General features: G+C 42.3%; 1 protein-coding gene across 2 annotated transcripts in view; it reads left to right on the forward strand.

The window, feature by feature from the left end:
- The window catches only part of Mboat2 (membrane bound O-acyltransferase domain containing 2), a 112017-nt gene that overhangs the window by 76439 nt on the left and 16222 nt on the right, over positions 1-19356 (forward strand). The window contains exons 5-7 of one of the 2 annotated variants that reach the window (XM_048353456.1): positions 4737-4792; positions 10020-10074; positions 16486-16669. In XM_048353456.1, the coding sequence (XP_048209413.1) occupies positions 4737-4792; positions 10020-10074; positions 16486-16669 (295 nt within the window). Of the gene's footprint in view, positions 1-4736; positions 4793-8531; positions 8605-10019; positions 10075-16485; positions 16670-19356 lie in introns of those variants that run through there. The other variant, XM_048353457.1, reaches the window with a different exon arrangement.

Genomic DNA, 19356 nt, shown 5'->3' on the forward strand with positions numbered 1-19356 from the left:
TCTTCAGCACTTTCATTCATCCTATTCTCTGTTCAGAGAATAGCCTTAGAAGCTCCGAGTAAGCGTGTGACTTGTTTAGAGCCCTTCCTCAGCAATTGCATTTTGTATTCTCCCTCATCCCTACACATTTATTCAGAAATCTCACTTATCTCACTTATTTGTATGGTTGCAGTAGTGCGGCTTTATCCATGGCAAATATAGTTTAAGACCCACAAGGAATGCCTGAAACCAGCACAGTTCAAAATCTTGTTTCTATTGTGTGGTTTTCTTATTTGTAAATAGCTACAGTAAACATTCATATTCACTTAAAGAAGCCACTTAGAGCTTCTCTTTGGCATAGCTAGGAAATGACAGCATCACTACTCTTGCATTTGGAGCCATTATCAAGTGAAATAAAGGTCACTCAGGCATGAGCAGTGTGATACTGTGACAGTTGATCTGATAACAGACGCCTATTAAAGGCCAGTGGATATAGTGCTGGCCACATGGGAATTGCTAGACAAAGCAATGATTTGTGACCCAGGTGGGACAGCATGGAACTGCATAAGATTGCAACATGCTACTCAACCATAGTTAAACTTAGGCATTTTTTTATTTCTGGAATTTTCCACTTAGTTTTTTGACGATGGTTGAGTGTGGGTAACTACTAGAGAAAATAAAGCGATGGCAGAGAATGTCTTCAGAAAGAGTGCTTCCCTTTTTACTGTTGTCTCTCTCAGTGCTATGTGCTTCTTAGCAATTCCAATTTGTTCTAGGGGAAGGTGTGAATGCGCGATCGGGCTGCTCTTAGCAACACCTGCCTTGTTGCCGGTGCTATATAAGGTATTTGTCGTGTTGCTGTTTCACTGAATCCACATAGTAGCACTGTTATCTCAATGTTATAGGTAGAACTGCTTTGAAGAATGCTAAATAACTCCCTCCTCTTCCATCTGGGTAAATGGTAGAGATAGGATTTGTGTTTGGGCCAGCTGTCTGTTCTGGCCCTCCACCTCTGTTGTCTGACAGCCACCACGCACTGAGCTCACTAAGCTGAGCTCCTAGCGTTTTGTTTCCCTGTTGATTTTGCCCCTTGCTAGACAGAAAGTCTAGAGTTTTAAAAATGTTCACTTCATATGAACATTAGCTGCACTCTATAGTTTTCTACACTCTTAGCTGTTGCATGTAAGAAAGTATCTGGGATATCAGTAAAGTGGTGTCATATTAAAGGAAGAGGAGGCCCTACCTGAGGCCCTACCTCCCTCAGTGGAGGTTCCAAAGTCTGCTTCCCACTCCCAGGCCAGCCCGCTCAACTCCTAGCCTCCCCGTGAGAAACAGGACTTCTTCACAGTGCTGTCAGGTGATGGCAGCCTTCCTGAAGCTTTGGAAGGAATTGGATACAGGAGTGCCATTCATATCATTCAGGTCAACAGAGTTTAAGTGTTAGTGATGGTATGCGTCACTCTTAAGTCCTGAAACATCTGTGAAGGGAAATGTCCTATTAAAACATACTGCAGCCAGTCTCTTTGGAACAGTTGTGCCTGTTTCACAGATAGGACAGTATGGAATGAAGTTTGCTCTTCAGCTCTGTCTCCCAGATGTGCTCATGTTCTGGGTGGAATTCACCCGTTTTTCCCTTTGACTTGCTCAAAAAACAAACAAACATACAAGAAAAAGAAAACCACACAACTCTCTTTAATCCATTCATCTCTTACTGAATCCCTTATTGTTTTCACTACTCATTATATACTCTTAGTAACTAGTCTATAATGACTTTAGCTTCTTTCATGGTCTGCCTGAGGGACAGGTTGGGGCCAGAGACAGTGGAACCTCCAGCTACTGAAAAATCAAGTGAATGTACAGGTTAATGACCATCTCTAGCCGGAAAGGAAGCAACAAAATGATGAGATATATTTGTAAACCAAGCGGTACTTAAAGCCTAGAGCATATGCCAGGTTCTCAAGGTTTAGAGACCAATGAAGCTGCTACTGAGGAGCTTGTGGCATTTTGGGGGGACCAAAAAGCAAATGTTTGGTTGCAGTACAGTATGATATACTTTCAGTGATGAGAATGTACAGAGTAGCAGATGTAGACCAGACACCTGCAGGTTCAGTCAAGAACTAGGCAGTTGAGTTACTCACCCCATGGACTTTCTAAAAGAGAGAGACACTTGCTGGATGCTAATGGCTCACACTGGTAATCCTAGGTACTCAAGAGGCTGAGTGGTGGAGGAATCTCACCTCAGAGGACACAAAGAAGTTAGGACGAAATGAAGAGTGTGCCTTTGAGTGGACACAGAACCACAGAGCTGCTCAAGTAGGCCTCTTAGACAAAGTGGCATGTAATTTGAGACCTGAAGAAAGAGGTGTGATGCTCTGCAAGTGAGATCCAGGAAGAACAGGCAGAGGGAAGCAAGCAGCTCAGGAGAGTCTGGAGCCTGGTGTCTGTTCCCGCTTCCTCTCCATCTCAGTCTCCTGTAGGAGGTGGGGCTCTCTTGAAGTCAGCAGTGAGCCTGTCTTCCTCCCGGCTACTGTGCTGTCCTGTTGAAGTGCCATACTTTGAAGTCAGGCCCCACTTTACCACGTGAACCCCACTTTACCACGCGAACATGAGATAAGCAGGCCCTGTGAGCAAACCCAGGACAAGCCCATTAGGGCCCAGTCGGTCTAGAACTCTAACCGCTGGGAATGCTTAACTCTGACCACTCCTAGAATGCCTTGAACCCTGAGCCAATCAGATTTGTACCTGTGTCCTCATCTTGCTTGCTTGAACACCTGATTGTTGTAACTTTGTTTTTTGCCTTTATAAGCCCTGTGTAATCGCAGCTCGGGGCTTCCTCCTAACCTCCGCTGTGTCGGTGGGTAGGACGTGGCCCGAGTTGCAGCTCGCTTGAATAAAGCCTTGCCTTGCTTTTGCATTTCGGAATGTCTGAGTCTCGGTGGCCTTCTTGGTGGTTGTCTTGCGACTTGGCACAACACTATCAAGTTTTGTGTCCTTTGGGCAGATGAGAGTGCTGGGCACAATGAAGACATACACTGAAAAAAAGGACATATCTGCATTAAAAAAAATCTTTTACTTAGTATGACTAACAGCTTAATATGTTATTGTGATGATATAGCATAAGTTTAATGATTATTGTATCAGTTTTAATTAGATGTGCATGGGGATTTGAAGTTAGAACTACAGGCAATGTTATAATTCACTGGTGAACTGATCTATAAGGAATATTAGGTAGGGTAAGAAAAATGACTCTTCCCTACCCCTCACCCGGGAAATACAAAATTTAGAGCATTTTTATAATCCTCAAGGGTAAGAGCATTTTTATAATCCTCAAGGGTATGGAGGATGTTTTGCTAGGCAGAAACGCCAGGCAGCCAGGTGTTCCAGGAAGACTTAGGGGATTAGGTTGGCTGAGGAGTTATTTCCTTGGAGTAGTGTAAATAGAAGAATCGGCTTTAAGAAAACCAAGAGAAATCTCTGTGAGTTTAAGAGCAGCCCTCCTGCAACCTTGCCTGTTGGGTGCATGTCAAGAGCAGACTTGCATATCTGCTTCCCAGTGGTGAGATGTTGAAAACAAGCTCTCATAGCCCTCTGCCGACACGGAGAATACGTGCCTTTCCTGATTCCTTGTGAGATCACTTTTGCCAAAGGCAGTGTTGGGCGGTGTGATTGCTGGGAGATCACAGTTAGAACTGCCCTTGGTGACCTGGCTACACAGTACGGGGGAGTCTGTGTATTTTCCTATTGGAGGATGAAACCCATGTGACCTGCTCCAGACATACAGAGTGCACATTCAGCCTCCAGGAAACGGGTGACTCCCCACTTTTCTTGCAGTTTCAAAGAATTAAATAACTTTTTGGTTGTAAATCGTGGTGACAGGGGATAAAATGAAATGCATCCTGGGGTTTATATTGTTGATTTTTTTCTTTCTAAGTTATCTCTTCAGTTAGAATAATTAAAAAAAAATTGAAGACCTGGAAAAGCTGTTGTTGCTATTGGATGCATAACATACTGCTATTGTTGGTGTGTGTGTGTGTGTGTGTGTGTGTGTGTGTGTGTGTGTGTGTGATTTGAATATTTGGAAACTGTAGCTGTGCTGTCAACTTTGGAAAAAGTATCCCAGTTTACTGTGTTGAGTTGGCATTGTATAGAAGTTAATAGCCATATTGGTCTAGAAACATTAAACTTAATTTTTTCCATTTGTACAATGGTAAATACACTGTATTAAATATATAAGGTCTTATCCACATGGGTTTGATTGTAGAAACTAATAAAGTATTCTCCAAATAATGAAAAAAATGAAGAAAGTGCTGCCATTTTTTTCCCTTGAAACACTCGTTTCAAGTTCTCTTCTTGAAAATAGGCCACGATTCCAGGTCTGTAGGTGGCTGTCCTTGCATGCCCAGCTTTTAGGATAGGGAGGCAGCACTCTGCCCTTCCCTTTCTCCCTATTTCCCTTATCCTGTCTGGCTCCACGCTCTGACACTTCTTACCCAACCCCTCCTGTTTTCTGCCTGTTCCCCTTTTCCCAGGCACCTTACTATTCAGCATTGTGGCAAAAGGGAGGGAGTGTTCATTTGGGACCTGGGCATGTCTGATGACAAAGCCTCAGAGTCCCTGTCTCTCTGAAACACCTAGATTGTCTTCTTTTAGGAATTTAACGTTTGTGTTGTCATATAAGCTGGATAAAGTCTTTTTCTGTGCATGTAACAGTACTGTTTTAACCTTTTATACTTTACTTAATTTTTGTCTTGTCACAGCCCAATGATGATCATTACCCAGAAGATCACTAGTTTGGCTTATGAAGTTCATGATGGTAAGAATTCTGAAATTAAGTTTCCATTGCTTAAAATGATCCTATTCAAATAGTCTTTTGATTGAAATTGTATGTAACAGTTCTCTGGAGAGCAAGGAAAGGGATGGATGGAGCAAGGTAAGGAAAATATATAGCTTTGCTTAGATTGTTACTGAAGTGCTTGTTTCCCCTTAGTCTTCTATCTTTTTTGAAACAAGAATTATTTTAAGTAGTTCTAAAATGGAATTTTAGTTCAACATGTGAATTTATGAGTGCAATGCATTTTGCTGAATGTCACCACTTCCATTGTTTTCCTTCATCAACCCCAACTCCATTTATCTTGATTTTTAATTTAGTTCAGTGACAAAACGTAAAATAGTGTCATCTGGCCACATGACTCACATTTGTAGCAATTTAAAATTCAAAAGAAATAGACTTTTAGCCAGGTGCTACTAACTACTCAAGAGTCATTAATTTCTATCTCATCTGTTGTAAATTTGTATTAAAATGTGTATGCTTCCTCTGCCACCTCCCTTTTTTATTCGCACATGCACATGTTTGCATTTACAGAGTTTTTTTTAATATAAGTGTGCGTAAGTATCGTCAGTGAGTAGACTCCTCACTGTAAGACTTAGGAAATGCCAGCCACCAGGACTCTGAGTCTTGAGAAAATGGAAAGAATATCCCTGCTGGAGTTATCTATATAGACCACGTGCCCCATCCTGTGCCCACTTCCTGGCCAGGTTTCCTCACCCCGACTTCTGGGGGGAAAAGACAGTTTTCTACTTGTACTACTGACAAGTGGAATTGACTGCTTGGTTTTGGAGCAGGAAATTGATATCTTTTTAAATATCTTTGATAGTTGTTTAATTCATGTTCAGCAGCAACTTTGTTTCTGCCCTTCAAAAACTAGAGCATCCCCATGGAGGGCAACTCCTGCGTAGAGGTATGGCATGGGTAAGGTAGACTCGGGCCCCGGTGTGCTGCCATAGGCAAGCCCACCATTTGATTCGCTTTGGAGGGTCTTTGTGCAGATTACAGTTGGTGTGTAGTGTCTCATAGTTCTTACATCCTGAACCATGAAGTAGACAGAACTCCACAGACCATGGTGTAGTTATGGCTCATATTCTCTCATTCTCTCAGACGCCGCAGGTGCAAATGTACAGTCATATTTAGGTGCTAAGACTTCCGTGTCACTCTGATGATTCTCCCATTCTCAAGCCTGGAAGAATATAGAAGATAGGGATATAATTTTGGCTATTATTCTAGAGGCATCTGATAATGTTAGAGAAGTTTAGATATTTACTAGCGGTGGAATGTCTGAATTGTCTACATGCTTTAGCATTTCAAGATGTTCCCTCCCCCAGTCTGCTTGTGAACATCCTACTGGCCACATCCCACACCACCTTCCACTTTGTGCTGCAGGCTGGAGTGAAGGAAGGGCTCCTTGTCTGTTTGGGGGAGTGCCAAGCCCATCCCTAGTTTGGTAATCCACAGGACTCAGTATGTAGTAGTATTCATTACTAAGATTAATTACCATAAAAATTCCAAGCAAAATTAGTAAGACAGAGATGCCTTTATGGGGCTAGGAATGTGGCCTAGCGGTAGAGTGCTTGCCTAGAATGCATGAAGCCTTTGGTTCAACTCCTCAGCACCATATAAACAGAAAAGCCAGAAGTGGCTCTGTGGCTCAAGAGGTAAAGTGCTAGCCAAGAACAAAAAGAAGCTCAGGGACAGTGCCTGGGCCCTGAGTCCCAAGCCTCAGGACTGGCTAAAAAACAAAACAAACAAACAAAAAACAGAGCTTCCTCTAGTGAAGTACAGAGGAACCAGGCTCATATTTCCAAGAGTCCTCTCCTAGTGCTGCACAGAGAACGCTCTGATTTTTTAAACAAGTTGTGACACTTGTGGAGGGCTAACTGCCAGGGAACTCATTCGAGACTCTGTACCCAGGGACTGGTCACCACAGTTCCAGGCTCACAGAAGGAAAGCAGGGGTTCCAAATAATCAAATGGTTGGCATAGACAGCCTCGCTACAAGGAACTTGTATATCTGTGTAGAGACTGTGGGTCCTTCTGATGCCAACACTCTCCTGTAGCAATTTCCCAGCTACCGAGCCAGCAGCAACATTCATTCCACAGCTCCAGGGCGCAGGTGTAGAAAAGTGTAGTAGAAAATTCTAGGCATGATTTCAGACATTTCATCCCTGCCACAGAATCAAGCCTTTCTTTCTGGCTTTTTAATTTTAAGCTGTATATGCATCAATCATTTTTGAGCCCTCTCTAAAGCAGCCTGGATATGTTGGGTGATGAAATCTGACTTGTCCCTCAACAGCAGCTTCATTGATACCACTTTACAGTAGAAGTACCTTAGCCTTGCTGGATGTTGGTGCCTCATGTGGAAATAGGAAATGTCATTTCTCATCCATCGTAAACTATACTACTTATTGTCTTGGTTAGTTAGTGGTCTGGCTTTAAAAAAAAATGATATCTTGACTTCAATCTGTTGTAAGTCATTCTGTTTATAAGGACCTAAATTTTGAACTGAGAAGGAAGACTGCTTGTTGTACATGTACACTTTCCACACCAAATTGTTTTATGACAATCTGTCCCTTAGGTGGCATGTCTAATTGTCCTTGGCTAGTTTCCAGTTCTAAAATGGTTATAACCTCTTTGGACAAAATTTCAGACTGCACCGACATAAGTAGTTCATCTTAAACCAAATACTTAGGAATGCTGAGTAACACTCAACAAAATGTATGTATGCCAAAGTTTTACATCATAGATTTAGCTGTTATCTAGACCCTTTCCTGACAAAAGGAAGAAATCCTCACATAGACGCAGACAGGCACACACAGACACACACACACACACACACACACACACACACACCACACATAATGTGTGGATTTAAAAAAAATAACTATGATCTTATTTCCAAATAAAGTCCTTTGTTTTGTAGGCAGGGTAGACAGCAGTGTCTCTCGTACAGCCTGTGGAGTGAAGCAGTCCTCTCTGTGGACTCCCTCCTGATCATGTGCTTCCTTTCCCTCCTCTTCATTCTTCTTTTCAACTGTCTTTCCTCTCTGACTACAAGAAAAGTAAGGGAATTTGGAAAGTACAAATAAGGACAAAGAAAAAAAGTTTCAAGTCCTCTGTGTTTCCTCTCCAGTTCTCCTCAGAGCCATACATAGTAATGCTCGACTTCTTCCTTCATCTTCCTCTAAGATCTGCATTTCTATTTACATAATTGTCAAAAGTAGATAACGTAATTATTTTCATTTTCCCTAATAGTTGTATGTATAGGCAGTTAAATTTTTGTTATTATGTATATGTTTGTCATATCCTTGTCATATATTTCAAGTCATGCTTCTGTATTATTATTTCCTTAGTTTAGATTACTAAGGTAAGGAGACAGAAAGATTTTTAAAGTCTTTGCTCTCCTGGTTTATAGAAAAATTACATAAGTTCCTTTTAGCAGCTCATTTACCTATATTTTTTCTTTCTACTAGAATATAACAGTTATAGAATTGGTAGGAATTTCTTTCTCCTCAATGCTAGTACTGTTCCTAGATGTCATCTTAAGGCAATAATAATTTTCTTCTTACCTTTGTTTGGGTAACGTGCATATCATATATAAAAATATGTGTTACCCGATAACTGACATTATGCTATATGAGTAAGAACCATTGAAAACTCTGTACTATAAGTGAAACATATCCTCTTTCATAGTGTGCATTTCTTTTTTTTTCTTTTTTTTTTTCTTATTTGGGGTTCTTTTGCAAGGAAGGATGGAGACAGTGAGCAACTTAAGGCTGATCTTGAACTCCCTAGGTAGCCTAGTATGTCCTCAAACTCAAGTCTTTTTGCATCAGCCTTCTAGAAATTTTTTACTGATTAGTTTATTTTTCATCATTCATCATGAAATTAATATTTTATATATCAATTAGATACATGTCTTTCCTTTATGACTTATATAGGTTTTCTGTTTTTTCTCAGTGCTTCTTAATTGCTTTCATTTTGATTAGGAAGGAATATTTATTTTATTTGCTACAAATATTTTCTAATTGTGTTATTTGCTTTAAATGTAGTCTTTCTTTCGTCTCTTAAGTTGAATTTAGGGTCTACTTTTTAAAAAGTGTACAGGTAATCTCTTGTTTGGGAGGCAAAGGCAAATACATGGACAAAGATGGGATATTTGAATATAGTTTTCATTCACTGGAGTCATGGAAGAGAGAGATCCTTCCTTGCCTTACCTTGAGCTTCTAGTCCATAGCACTGAATTACTTACTTACTTTTTTTGTTGTTTTTGTTGCTGGTCATGTATGGGGCTTGAACTCATGGCCCGAGTGTTGTCTCTGAGCTCTTTTGCTCAAGGATAGTGCTGTACCACTTTGAGCCACAATGCTACTTCTGCTTTTTGAGTCATTGATTGGAGATAAGAGTCTCACGGGGACTTTTCTGCCCATGCTGGCTTTGAACCATGACCCTCAGATCAGCCTCCTGAGTAGCTAGGATGACAGGTGTGAGCCACTGGTGCCCCACTGAATTAGTTATTTAAATCACCCAGTAATTGAAACTTTTTAATGCCTCTTTTTGCTAAGTCATAGTCTTTATCAGTATGGATAATTTTTTAAAGTATTAGCATTTGGAAAGTTTTTTTCATTAAATAGTTTTTATTGTTATTATAAAGATGATTATAAAGGTAAATAGATATCTTTTTGGACAGTGTTATCCCTTCCTTCACTGTCTCCCAGTTTTTCCCTCCTATTTCCACCTATAAGTTGTATAGTTCATTTTCAGCATAGTATCTACTGAGTACCACTGCTGTGTTTGTTCAGCCTTTGGCATTCAATTTCTGTGAAGTTCTCTTTTTTCTTCTTTGGTCTAAGACTGGGAGACTCGAACTCAGGACCTGATGCTTTCACTCATTGGCTAGTGTACCACCAACTGAGCCATCCCTCCAACCCCTTGGAAAGTTTTTCTGTACAAAATTTCCTTTAGAGATGAATGAGATTTGTGGCTTTGTTTTTCCTGTAATGTGTTATTTACTGTACACAGACCTAGACCTGTCAGATTACACGATGGTACTTTACATGATTGAGTTTGTGTTGCCCTGAGAAAGAAGGAACAGAATTGGGAATATAGTGTGAATTTCAGAGGAGAAACATGATGAAAGTGTGAATGGAAAAGATGTCATTCTTATGAGAAATCATACCTGATAAGAGCACTTGTTTTCTGTTTCTTAGGAATGGTTCGAAAAGATGAAGAACTGACTCCATCACAGAGGGGTTTAGCTGTAAGGTACGTGTCTTTGTATCATGTCTTGCTATGGCTTATGCATCTCTGCCGGGGGCACATAATACTCTTGTGGATAAGGCTTCTTTGCCCTTCCAGAGAAATGTAGATCATGGAAATCAAACCTTTTCTGCTGCACACCTCCCTGCCCCAGATCGTGTTGTGCTGAGCTAGGCCTCTCTTAAGGCTGCCTAGTACCTTAGTGTGCACTTTCTGTGGATCATGAGGCCTTTTGCTAAGTTTTTTTGCTACAATACTCGAGTTCCTTAAAAATAGGAAAGTAATATAATTATTCATAACAGCAGCTTCCCTTTCTTGTCTAGTAGCACATAGACAGGGTGTTTTGAAATAATGAAAAGCTACTCAGATAATAGTTACAATTATTTGAGGAATTTTATTTGGGATAGGCTTCTGTTTCATTTGTTACAGGTACTCTGAAGAGTCACCTAAGGGAATGACTTAATTTCTTGACAAAGTCTTGGCAATATAATTAAAAAATCAAATTTCACCTTGCTTTAAGTATACCTAGTTTCTACATATGAATTGATAAGTGCACGGCTGCTAGAAAAATGCAGTGATAGGACCACCCAGGTGGCATGCTGTGGGAATGTTCTTATGTTTTTCCCATCTTTAAGAATACTGTGTTTGGGGGCTGGGGATATAGCCTAGTGGCAAGAGTGCCTGCCTCGGATACACGAGGCCCTAGGTTCGATTCCCCAGCACCACATATACAGAAAACGGCCAGAAGCGGCGCTGTGGCTCAAGTGGCAGAGTGCTAGCCTTGAGCGGGAAGAAGCCAGGGACAGTGCTCAGGCCCTGAGTCCAAGGCCCAGGACTGGCCAAAAAAAAGAATACTGTGTTTGGGGCTGGGAATATGGCCTAGTGACAAGAGTGCTCGCCTCCTACACATGAAGCTCTCGGTTCCATTCCCCAGCACCACATATATGGAGAACGGCCAGAAGGGGCGCTGTGGCTCACGTGGCAGAGTGCTAGCCTTGAGTGGGAAGAAGCCAGGTGCTCAGGCCCTGAGTCCAAGGCCCAGGACTGGCAAAAAAAAAAAAAAAGAATACTGTGTTTGGATATTCTCTGTAGCGTGTCTTCATACATACGTCACCCTCCACGTGAATAGATAACTGATGAGAAGTTAACTTGACCTGGGTTCTCTGACCCTTCCCAGTCCCTGGTCCACATAGCCCCCGTCACTTATGGTCACTCAGCTCATTTTCCGTTTTCCTACCTGGCAAAACCCAAGACCTAGTTTAATTAATCTACTTGAATGAACTGTGGGAGAAGGCTGATGCAAAGATAGTCTTGATGGCTCAAATCATTTTGAATTTGTAACCCCAGTTTCAAAGCTACAGTCCTGCCGAGGATTGTTGGCTCATGCCTCTAATCCTAACCCCTGTTCTTTGAAGCTATCCCTGGCAGGAAAGTCTGTGAGAATTATCTAATTAGTTTCTAAAAAGCGGGAAGTAGCGCTGTGGCTCAAGTGGTATAGTGACAACCTTGAATGAAAAAACTAAGTGGCAGGCCCTGAGTTCAAGCCCCAGTACTGGCACATACATTAAAAAAAAAATTCTCGGGCTGGGGATATAGCCTAGTGGCAAGAGTGCCTGCCTCGGATACACGAGGCCCTAGGTTCGATTCCCCAGCACCACATATACAGAAAACGGCCAGAAGCGGCACTGTGGCTCAAGTGGCAGAGTGCTAGCCTCGAGCGGGAAGAAGCCAGGGACAGTGCTCAGGCCCTGAGTCCAAGGCCCAGGACTGGCCAAAAAAAAAGAAAAAAAATTCTCTTTAATATTACTTTCTTAGTCCTCTATTTTACCAGACTATATATTCTTCTTTCTCTCTAGACTTCCAACTTTTTAGTTTTAGCAGAGATTAAGAGTAACTGCTTCATTCTGTATACCCACAAAGCCTGCCAAACTGCCTGAGTCTGTTACAAATCTTTCTTGCCTAGTACTATTGACTGTCTATAGTCCAATATAAGGGAAACTTTTTTACTTCTTTACTGAATCCAATTTCTTTTTTTCCTTCCCTCTCTGCTGTATCGCTTCCTCCAACATGAAGAAAAAGGCTGCTTTACTCTGTTCACTTCTAGCCACTGCCCTTCGGGTGTTACTCCTCTCCATGGTAACAGCCTCACTTCTATTTCCATCGCCTGCTCTCCCCTTCTCTCTTCCTCCCTGTTGGCAGATGGTTGTCTCCATCCTCTCAAGGTTGCCCTTAATCTTGACAGAGGTCAGCCCTTGCATGGCATTGGCCCAATTGATCACTCAACAGTGAGGAAGACATCGGTGGCCTCCCAGAATGCTGGAATCTTTGGACTCCCAGCCCCCCTCATTCTTACTCTGTCTCTTTTGCCCTCACCTCCCCACTGACTGTTGCTGAACTCCAGAGCTCAAACCTGGATGGACTTCTCAACTTTCTCACGTGTGCCCATACAAATCCAGGGGCTTCAAATGCTGTATCTATGTGGTTGACATTGCCTAAATTTATTTATGTTTCCACCCAGCTCTCTCCTTAGCTTCAGCCTCATATAGCCCTAGACATTTCCCTTTTTAAATTTTTTTTGCATTGATAGTGATAGGCATGTTCAAAACAGATCTCTTGATTTCTGCTTCGCTCTCCCTCCCTGCCCATCCCATCTGTTTCTATGCAGTATCATTTCCTGGGTTAATAATTATTCTGCTTATCACTTTCTCGCCACAGTTCCACTCTCCAGTAAATCCAGCTGACACTTCTTTCTAACAGCTCTATTCTCCATCCAGACCCTCATTTCTACTCAGTGTTTTCCCAGTCATTCTCTTCTTTTTTCTCTCCTGCCTTCTATAGCCTCTTGGATTATGTATTCCAGTTACCTGCTTTAAAACAGCAGCAACAACTCCATGTCATTTAGAATTTCAAACCTAGGATAGTTGCATGGAACTACCAGCAAGAGCCCAGAGTCCTAGACTCTGTTTCACTCCCCTGGCTTTTTTTTTTCCTTTTTGAGAGAGTGTCTTACTCTGTTGCAGGCTAACCTTGACCTTGCCATCATCCTGCCTGTGCCTCCTCAGTGCTGAGATTTCATGGGTTCATCCCTATGGTTAACAAAAGGATACAGGGCTGGGGATATAGCCTAGTGGCAAGAGTGCCTGCCTCGGATACACGAGGCCCTAGGTTCGATTCCCCAGCACCACATATACAGAAAAAACGGCCAGAAGCGGCGCTGTGGCTCACGTGGCAGAGTGCTAGCCTTGAGCGGGAAGAAGCCAGGGACAGTGCTCAGGCCCTGAGTCCAAGGCCCAGGACTGGCAAAAAAAAACAAAAAAACAAAAAAAAAACAAAAACGATACAGACAACCCTATCAGAAATGTACTCTCTACCTTCAATAATATATCTTACTATTGGATGTTATATAATATATTGCTTGTACCTATGCTTAACTCCCAAATAGAAAGTCATTGGGAACAGAAACTTCGGTTTATCTTTATGTTCCCTTCAACCCAACAGTGATTCAACACTGGGCGTGTCTTTTTTCATGAGACATATGCACTGTCCAGAGACATTTTCAGTGGCCACAGCAGGGGGGAGTTGCTGCTGACAACGAGTGCCAGAGGCTCATGAGCCGCAGATCCTGCAGTGTACCAGAGTGGCCCCTACCACGGTGAATTATTGGCCCAGATGTCAGTAGTTTGACATTTGAGAAATCTTAAGACAAATTTGATTAGATGAGGGGCTGGGGATATGGCCTAGTGGCAAGAGTGTTCGCCTCCTATACATGAAGCCCTGGGTTCAATTCCCCAGCACCACATATACGGAAAATGGCCAGAAGAGGCGCTGTGGTTCAAGTGACAGAGTGCTAGCCTTGAGCAAAAAGAAGCCAGGGACAGTGCTCAGGCCCTGAGTCCAAGGCCCACAACTGGCCAAAAAATAAATAAATAAATAAATAAAATGATTAGATGAACGCAGTATTTCATTTTAAATGACAAATAGAATATTACAACTAGACTTAAGGTCTCATTTTACTGACCATTATTATAGCTACTGACCAAAGTACTTAAAATAAGTTGCTTGGTATGACAGTTGAGCAGAAAATTATCTCACCAAATTTCTTAGGTAAGAATTATCTCAACTAGGTGCCAGTGGCTCATATCTGTAATCCTAGCTAGGTACTCAGAAGGCTGAAATTTGAAGATGATGATTCAAAGCCCACCTGGACAGGAAAGTCCATGAGACTTAACCTCCAGTTAACTAGCAAAAAGGCAGAAGTGGACTGAGGCTCAAGTGGTAGAATTCGAGCAAAGTCCTATTTTAAGCAAAAAGTCTAGGGACAGCACCCAGGCCCTGAGTTCAAGCTCCAGGATTAGCATCAAAAACAAAAAAGGTTATCTCCAGGGGCATACAAATAGAGGGAGGAAGGGTTCACCCTTCAGTGTACATTATGTAAAAACTGACTGCATAACTTGGAGATAGGGATGGAAAGGAGAAAATGGGGAGAATGATGGAAGAGGTGAGACCAGTCAAAATCTTTTTGTACTTATTACCTGATTTATGGAATTGAAAGCTCTTTTTACCACCACTTAATAATCATAAAGCTATCTCCTTTCAAATTGTGGTTCATAGTTTGACTTGGTAAGATGAACTGTGCTGTGGCAAGCTGAGTTGTATGGGGTCTGTGGTGTTGGGAGTGGAGCTCTGCTGCCAGAGTTCAAGGAGTTCTGTGCTTGGTGATTGCAAGGCGCCTGTCTTGATAGCCAGGACACAGAGAAAGCATCCTGTTCTGGGTTAGTAGGAGAAACTAAATTAGAAAAATCTGCCAAAAACACTTTCCCTCCCCAATTTGATATATTGAAAGGGAAATACTTAGGACTTAAGACACTTAAGTATAGAAAAATACTTGTGCAAAAGCTAGAAAAGGAGTGTTGGCACAGTACTTCGTCAAACAGTTCCAAAAGGAGTGATGCATAGTGATGATCTCCTCTTATCTCTACATGAAGGTGATGCCTGTGCAAGGATGCCCTCTTAGCTTTTATCCATACCTAGTGTGTTTTTAGGGAGTTAGCATTATATTTAGAGAAGAAGAAGCATGTTCAAGAAGCCTGCTTACCATCTCAGGTCTCTTGTGGTCATTGACTAAAAATGCTTGGTGGACATTAGATCCTGTGTGCCCATGGGGATCACACATGTTCTGAGCCATCCTTTCTTCCTTCCGTCCCAGACTCTCCCACAGATTCATGCCAGCATGAATCTGCTGCCAGCATCTGTGCAGCTGCTGTCCCTCACCCCCCAAGCCAGTCACCCCCTGCCTGGGGGGGCTGCTACTCTGTCCTCATGTGGGCTCCAGTGATGCCCTTAGCATATGAACCGTTAGACTTGACTGTGGTTTTTAAACTCATTAGAATAAAATCCACTGTTCCTTCCATGACTCCTGAGGCCCTCCATGATCTCACTTCAGCATCTGTCCCCAGATCAGCCCCCTCCAGCCTTGTTGCTGCCTTGGTGCCAGTCAGGCTCAGTCTCTGCCCAGTATCCTCATCAATGACATGCATACAACTTCTCACTTCCTTCTGGTCTCTGGCCTGCCATGTCTCACTGGGGGCCTGCTCTAACTTGCTAATATGATAAAACGCCCTTTTCTTTGTAGCACTTAGCATCCCCGAAAATATTTATGTTATAAATATATGTGGGTTGTATTTTGTAATTGGTGTGTAAGATGGATAAATGCAGAATTTGTTTTATTCTATCTACAGGCCCTGGAGCTAGCCAGACATGTGGTTGATACATACATGTATTTATTAAATCACTGGAAAAGTGACTAGTAATAGACAATTTTTCATGGCATGTCACCTCAGTGTTAGATATCTTTCATCATGAAACCTAAGTAGAAACTGTAATTGCTTATGAAGCCTAAAATTATATTATGGCATCAATGGGGTTTGAACTCTGGGTCTTAGACTTGCTAAATAAAAATACTACCACTTGAACTATGTCTTCAGTTCTTTTTTTTGCTTTAGTTGTTTTTTAGCTGTGGTCTTGAGCTTTGGCCTTGAACCAATCCTCCTACCCCTGCCTACAGTGGAGCTGGGATTACAAGGATAAACTGCCAGACTCAACTTGTTCTTTGAGAGAGTCTTTCTGCCCCAGCTGGCCTGAAACCACACTCTTCCTGTCTCTACCTCCCAAATAGCTGGAATATAACTGTGAGCCACTATGCCTGGCTCTTGATAAAGGTCGTTGTATTCGCTTACTGAAAACTATTGTTGAGCATTAGTATGTCTTTCTGGGCCTCGTGAATGTATACCCATGAAAATTATGGCTTGCTTTGTTTTAGAAATATGAAGGCAGTGCAGTACATGACTGTTTTTCCCCTGAAAATTTCTGGAAGCTGCTGTCACATGTCACACAAGTTGCATGTCTTTTCCATTGCAGGCGCATGCCCAGACTTCTGGAGTATATAAGTTACACCTGCAACTTCATGGGCATCCTGGCAGGCCCGCTGTGCTCTTACAAAGACTACATTACTTTCATTGAAGGCAAGCCATTCCACACGCCACAATCAGGTGAAAATGGAAAAGAAGAGGTGCAGCATGAAAGAACAGAGCCCTCTCCAAATGTAAGACCTAGGTTATCTCGAGTATTCATTTATTGAAACATATGAATGTTACGTTTTCATTTGTCCTGTCTGTTTCTTTCTAAGTATTTTTCAAGATAAATGTCTGCACCCTGAACCTAGTAGCAATCGTGATCAAAGACTTAAGAATAGGTTATGTAGAAGAAACTGTGTGCTGAATTTCTCCATGAGACGAGTGCTGTGCATGAGGAGGTAGTTCATGCCCAGCCCTCCTCGTGGACTTGGCCAGGCCCCCTTTCCAGGCTTTTTCCTAACCTGCACCTGTGGGGAGTGGTTCTCCCTTCCTTCCCTAACTTGCCCTCTCTTCTCAGTTGTTTCTGGCTGGGATTTTACTTCTCTGAAGGCCTCCTTCACATGTCATCTTGTCCACATTCCCACAGTAAGTTGCGGTACTATTAGCTTGCTCGTGGGTGGCCCTTTCCTCAGGCCAGGCTATTTCAGAGCCACTTGTGCAGTGGAGAGGCAGGTGCTGGCCTCACCATCTGCCAGGGGAATGGTGACTTAGAGCCTCTGTGGTTCATGCAGGCTTCCGTGGGTGGCAGAAGAGCCGGGGCTCAGACGCAGGCAGTCTGGCTCTGGACACCGTGCTCAGTCACCTCGCAACTGAACACAGCACGTTTGTTCTTCCTTTGAGATGCTGCTTCCTAAGGCAGGCTGAGGAGGCTTCCTGGAGGCTGCTCCTGCTGTAGTCTCGATGTCTACGAGAAATAGGAAGTCTGTGGGGTGGAGACAAGGGCTCATGTGTTTCTCTCTCCTGAATGGAGGACAAGGCAAACTTTCACCTCCTTTCTTTGGCACACCTGCCGTCTTGTTTGTGTGGGCAGTGAAGAGTGAAGGAAGAAGCGTGTCCACTTGCAAGTGCTGTTGCATTCCCTCTTATACTGTATAGCTCATTGTGTCTTTTTTCATGCTTTCCATTATCAGTTAAGTGTTACTGGAGAAGTGTACCATGTCAAATTAGGTTGAAGTTTAGGCTTGAAATCAGTGTCTCTCTCTTCTACTTACTGTTTTTGTCTGTGCAGGCTGAGAAATGAACTTTTTTTTTTTGGCAGTACTAGGGTTTGAACTTAGGGACTTGAGTTTGCTAAGCAGGTTCCCTACCACTTGAGCCACTCCCCTCATTCTGGACTGAATCCTTCAGAGATCTCACTGCTATAAGAGAAAGTAAAGATCATTATAGTTAGCCCTCTGTATCCAAGATTCAACCAGCCATGGACTGGTTTTTAAGCCATGGCTTAAAAAAATTACATCTGTGCTGAATATGTCCATACTCTTTGTTGCCATTGTCCTCTAAACAAGAAAATATAACAGCTATTGACATAGATCTTACATTATATTAGCTGTTACAACTAATCTAGAGATTATTTAAATATTTAAGGACGTGCTTATTAGTTTATATGCAAATACCTACACCATTTTAGGTAAAGGACTCGAATACCTGCTGGTTTGGGTATTTGAGAGGAGGCCTGGAACCAGTCCTAGTGGACAGTAAGGGACAAATGCATCTGATTCTTACTGTTGAGCTTTCTTGTAGTACTGTTACATAAAGTATTATTATGTGGGTATTTCTTTATAGATTATAAATTATTTATAAACAAATTAAGTAAAATAAATTAATTGACTATCCCCTTTAGGGTATGGGATGCTCTAAACCCGGGTATTTTATTTCTTTCCTATATCTGAATGTATGCCTGCAAAGCTTTCCATCCATGGCCCTATATGATTCTCTTCTAAATACAAAAATACCACGAGTATGAAAATACAAAACACCATATGCTGGTAATTTACCTTTACAATATTATAATGTTGCAAAGAATGATCTCTTCTTTCCATCCGTCTAACATGCAGAATTTAGTCTTCTCAGGCTTTTCAGGCATGCAGCCTTTTCAGTGTTGTTACATGTTGGTGGGGAGGGCAGTGGGTTGAACTTTTGCTAGATCTTGCTCTCTACCACTTGAGCCACACGCCTAGCCCTCAGCTTAATCATTCTTGTTTTGTTTTTTGTTTTTGCCAGTCCTGGGGCTTGAACTCAGGGCCTGAGCACTGTCGCTAGCTTCTTTGTGCTCAAGGCTAGCGCTCTACCACTTGAGCCACAGCGCCACTTCTGGCTTTTTCTACATATGTGGTGCTGAGGAATCAAACCCAGGGCTTCATGTATATGAGGCAAGCACTTTACCACTAGGACATATTCCCAGCCCAGTTTAATCATTCTTGAACAAAGTTGTATTCAAGAACTTTTAGGGGCTGGGGATATAGCCTAGTGGCAAGAGTGCCTGCCTCAGATACACGAGACCCTAGGTTCGATTCCCCAGCACCACATATACAGAAAAAACGGCCAGAAGCGGCGCTGTGGCTCAAGTGGCAGAGTGCTAGCCTTGAGCGGGAAGAAGCCAGGGACAGTGCTCAGGCCCTGAGTCCAAGGCCCAGGACTGGCCAAAAAAAAAAAAAAAAAAAGAACTTTTAGAGTTAAAGAGATATGTATTGTTTATTGTAAAAACAATGTCCATGAAATGCTTAGCATTAAAAATATAGAAAAAGGGGGGCTGGGGATATGGCCTAGTGGCAAGAGTGCTTGCCTCATACACATGAAGCCCTAGGATCTATTCCCCAGCACCACATATATAGAAAATGGCCAGAAATGGCACTGTGGCTCAAGTGACAGAGTGCTA

Source organism: Perognathus longimembris, chromosome 8 (genome assembly GCF_023159225.1).
Source record: "Perognathus longimembris pacificus isolate PPM17 chromosome 8, ASM2315922v1, whole genome shotgun sequence".
Classification (NCBI taxonomy): domain Eukaryota; kingdom Metazoa; phylum Chordata; class Mammalia; order Rodentia; family Heteromyidae; genus Perognathus; species Perognathus longimembris.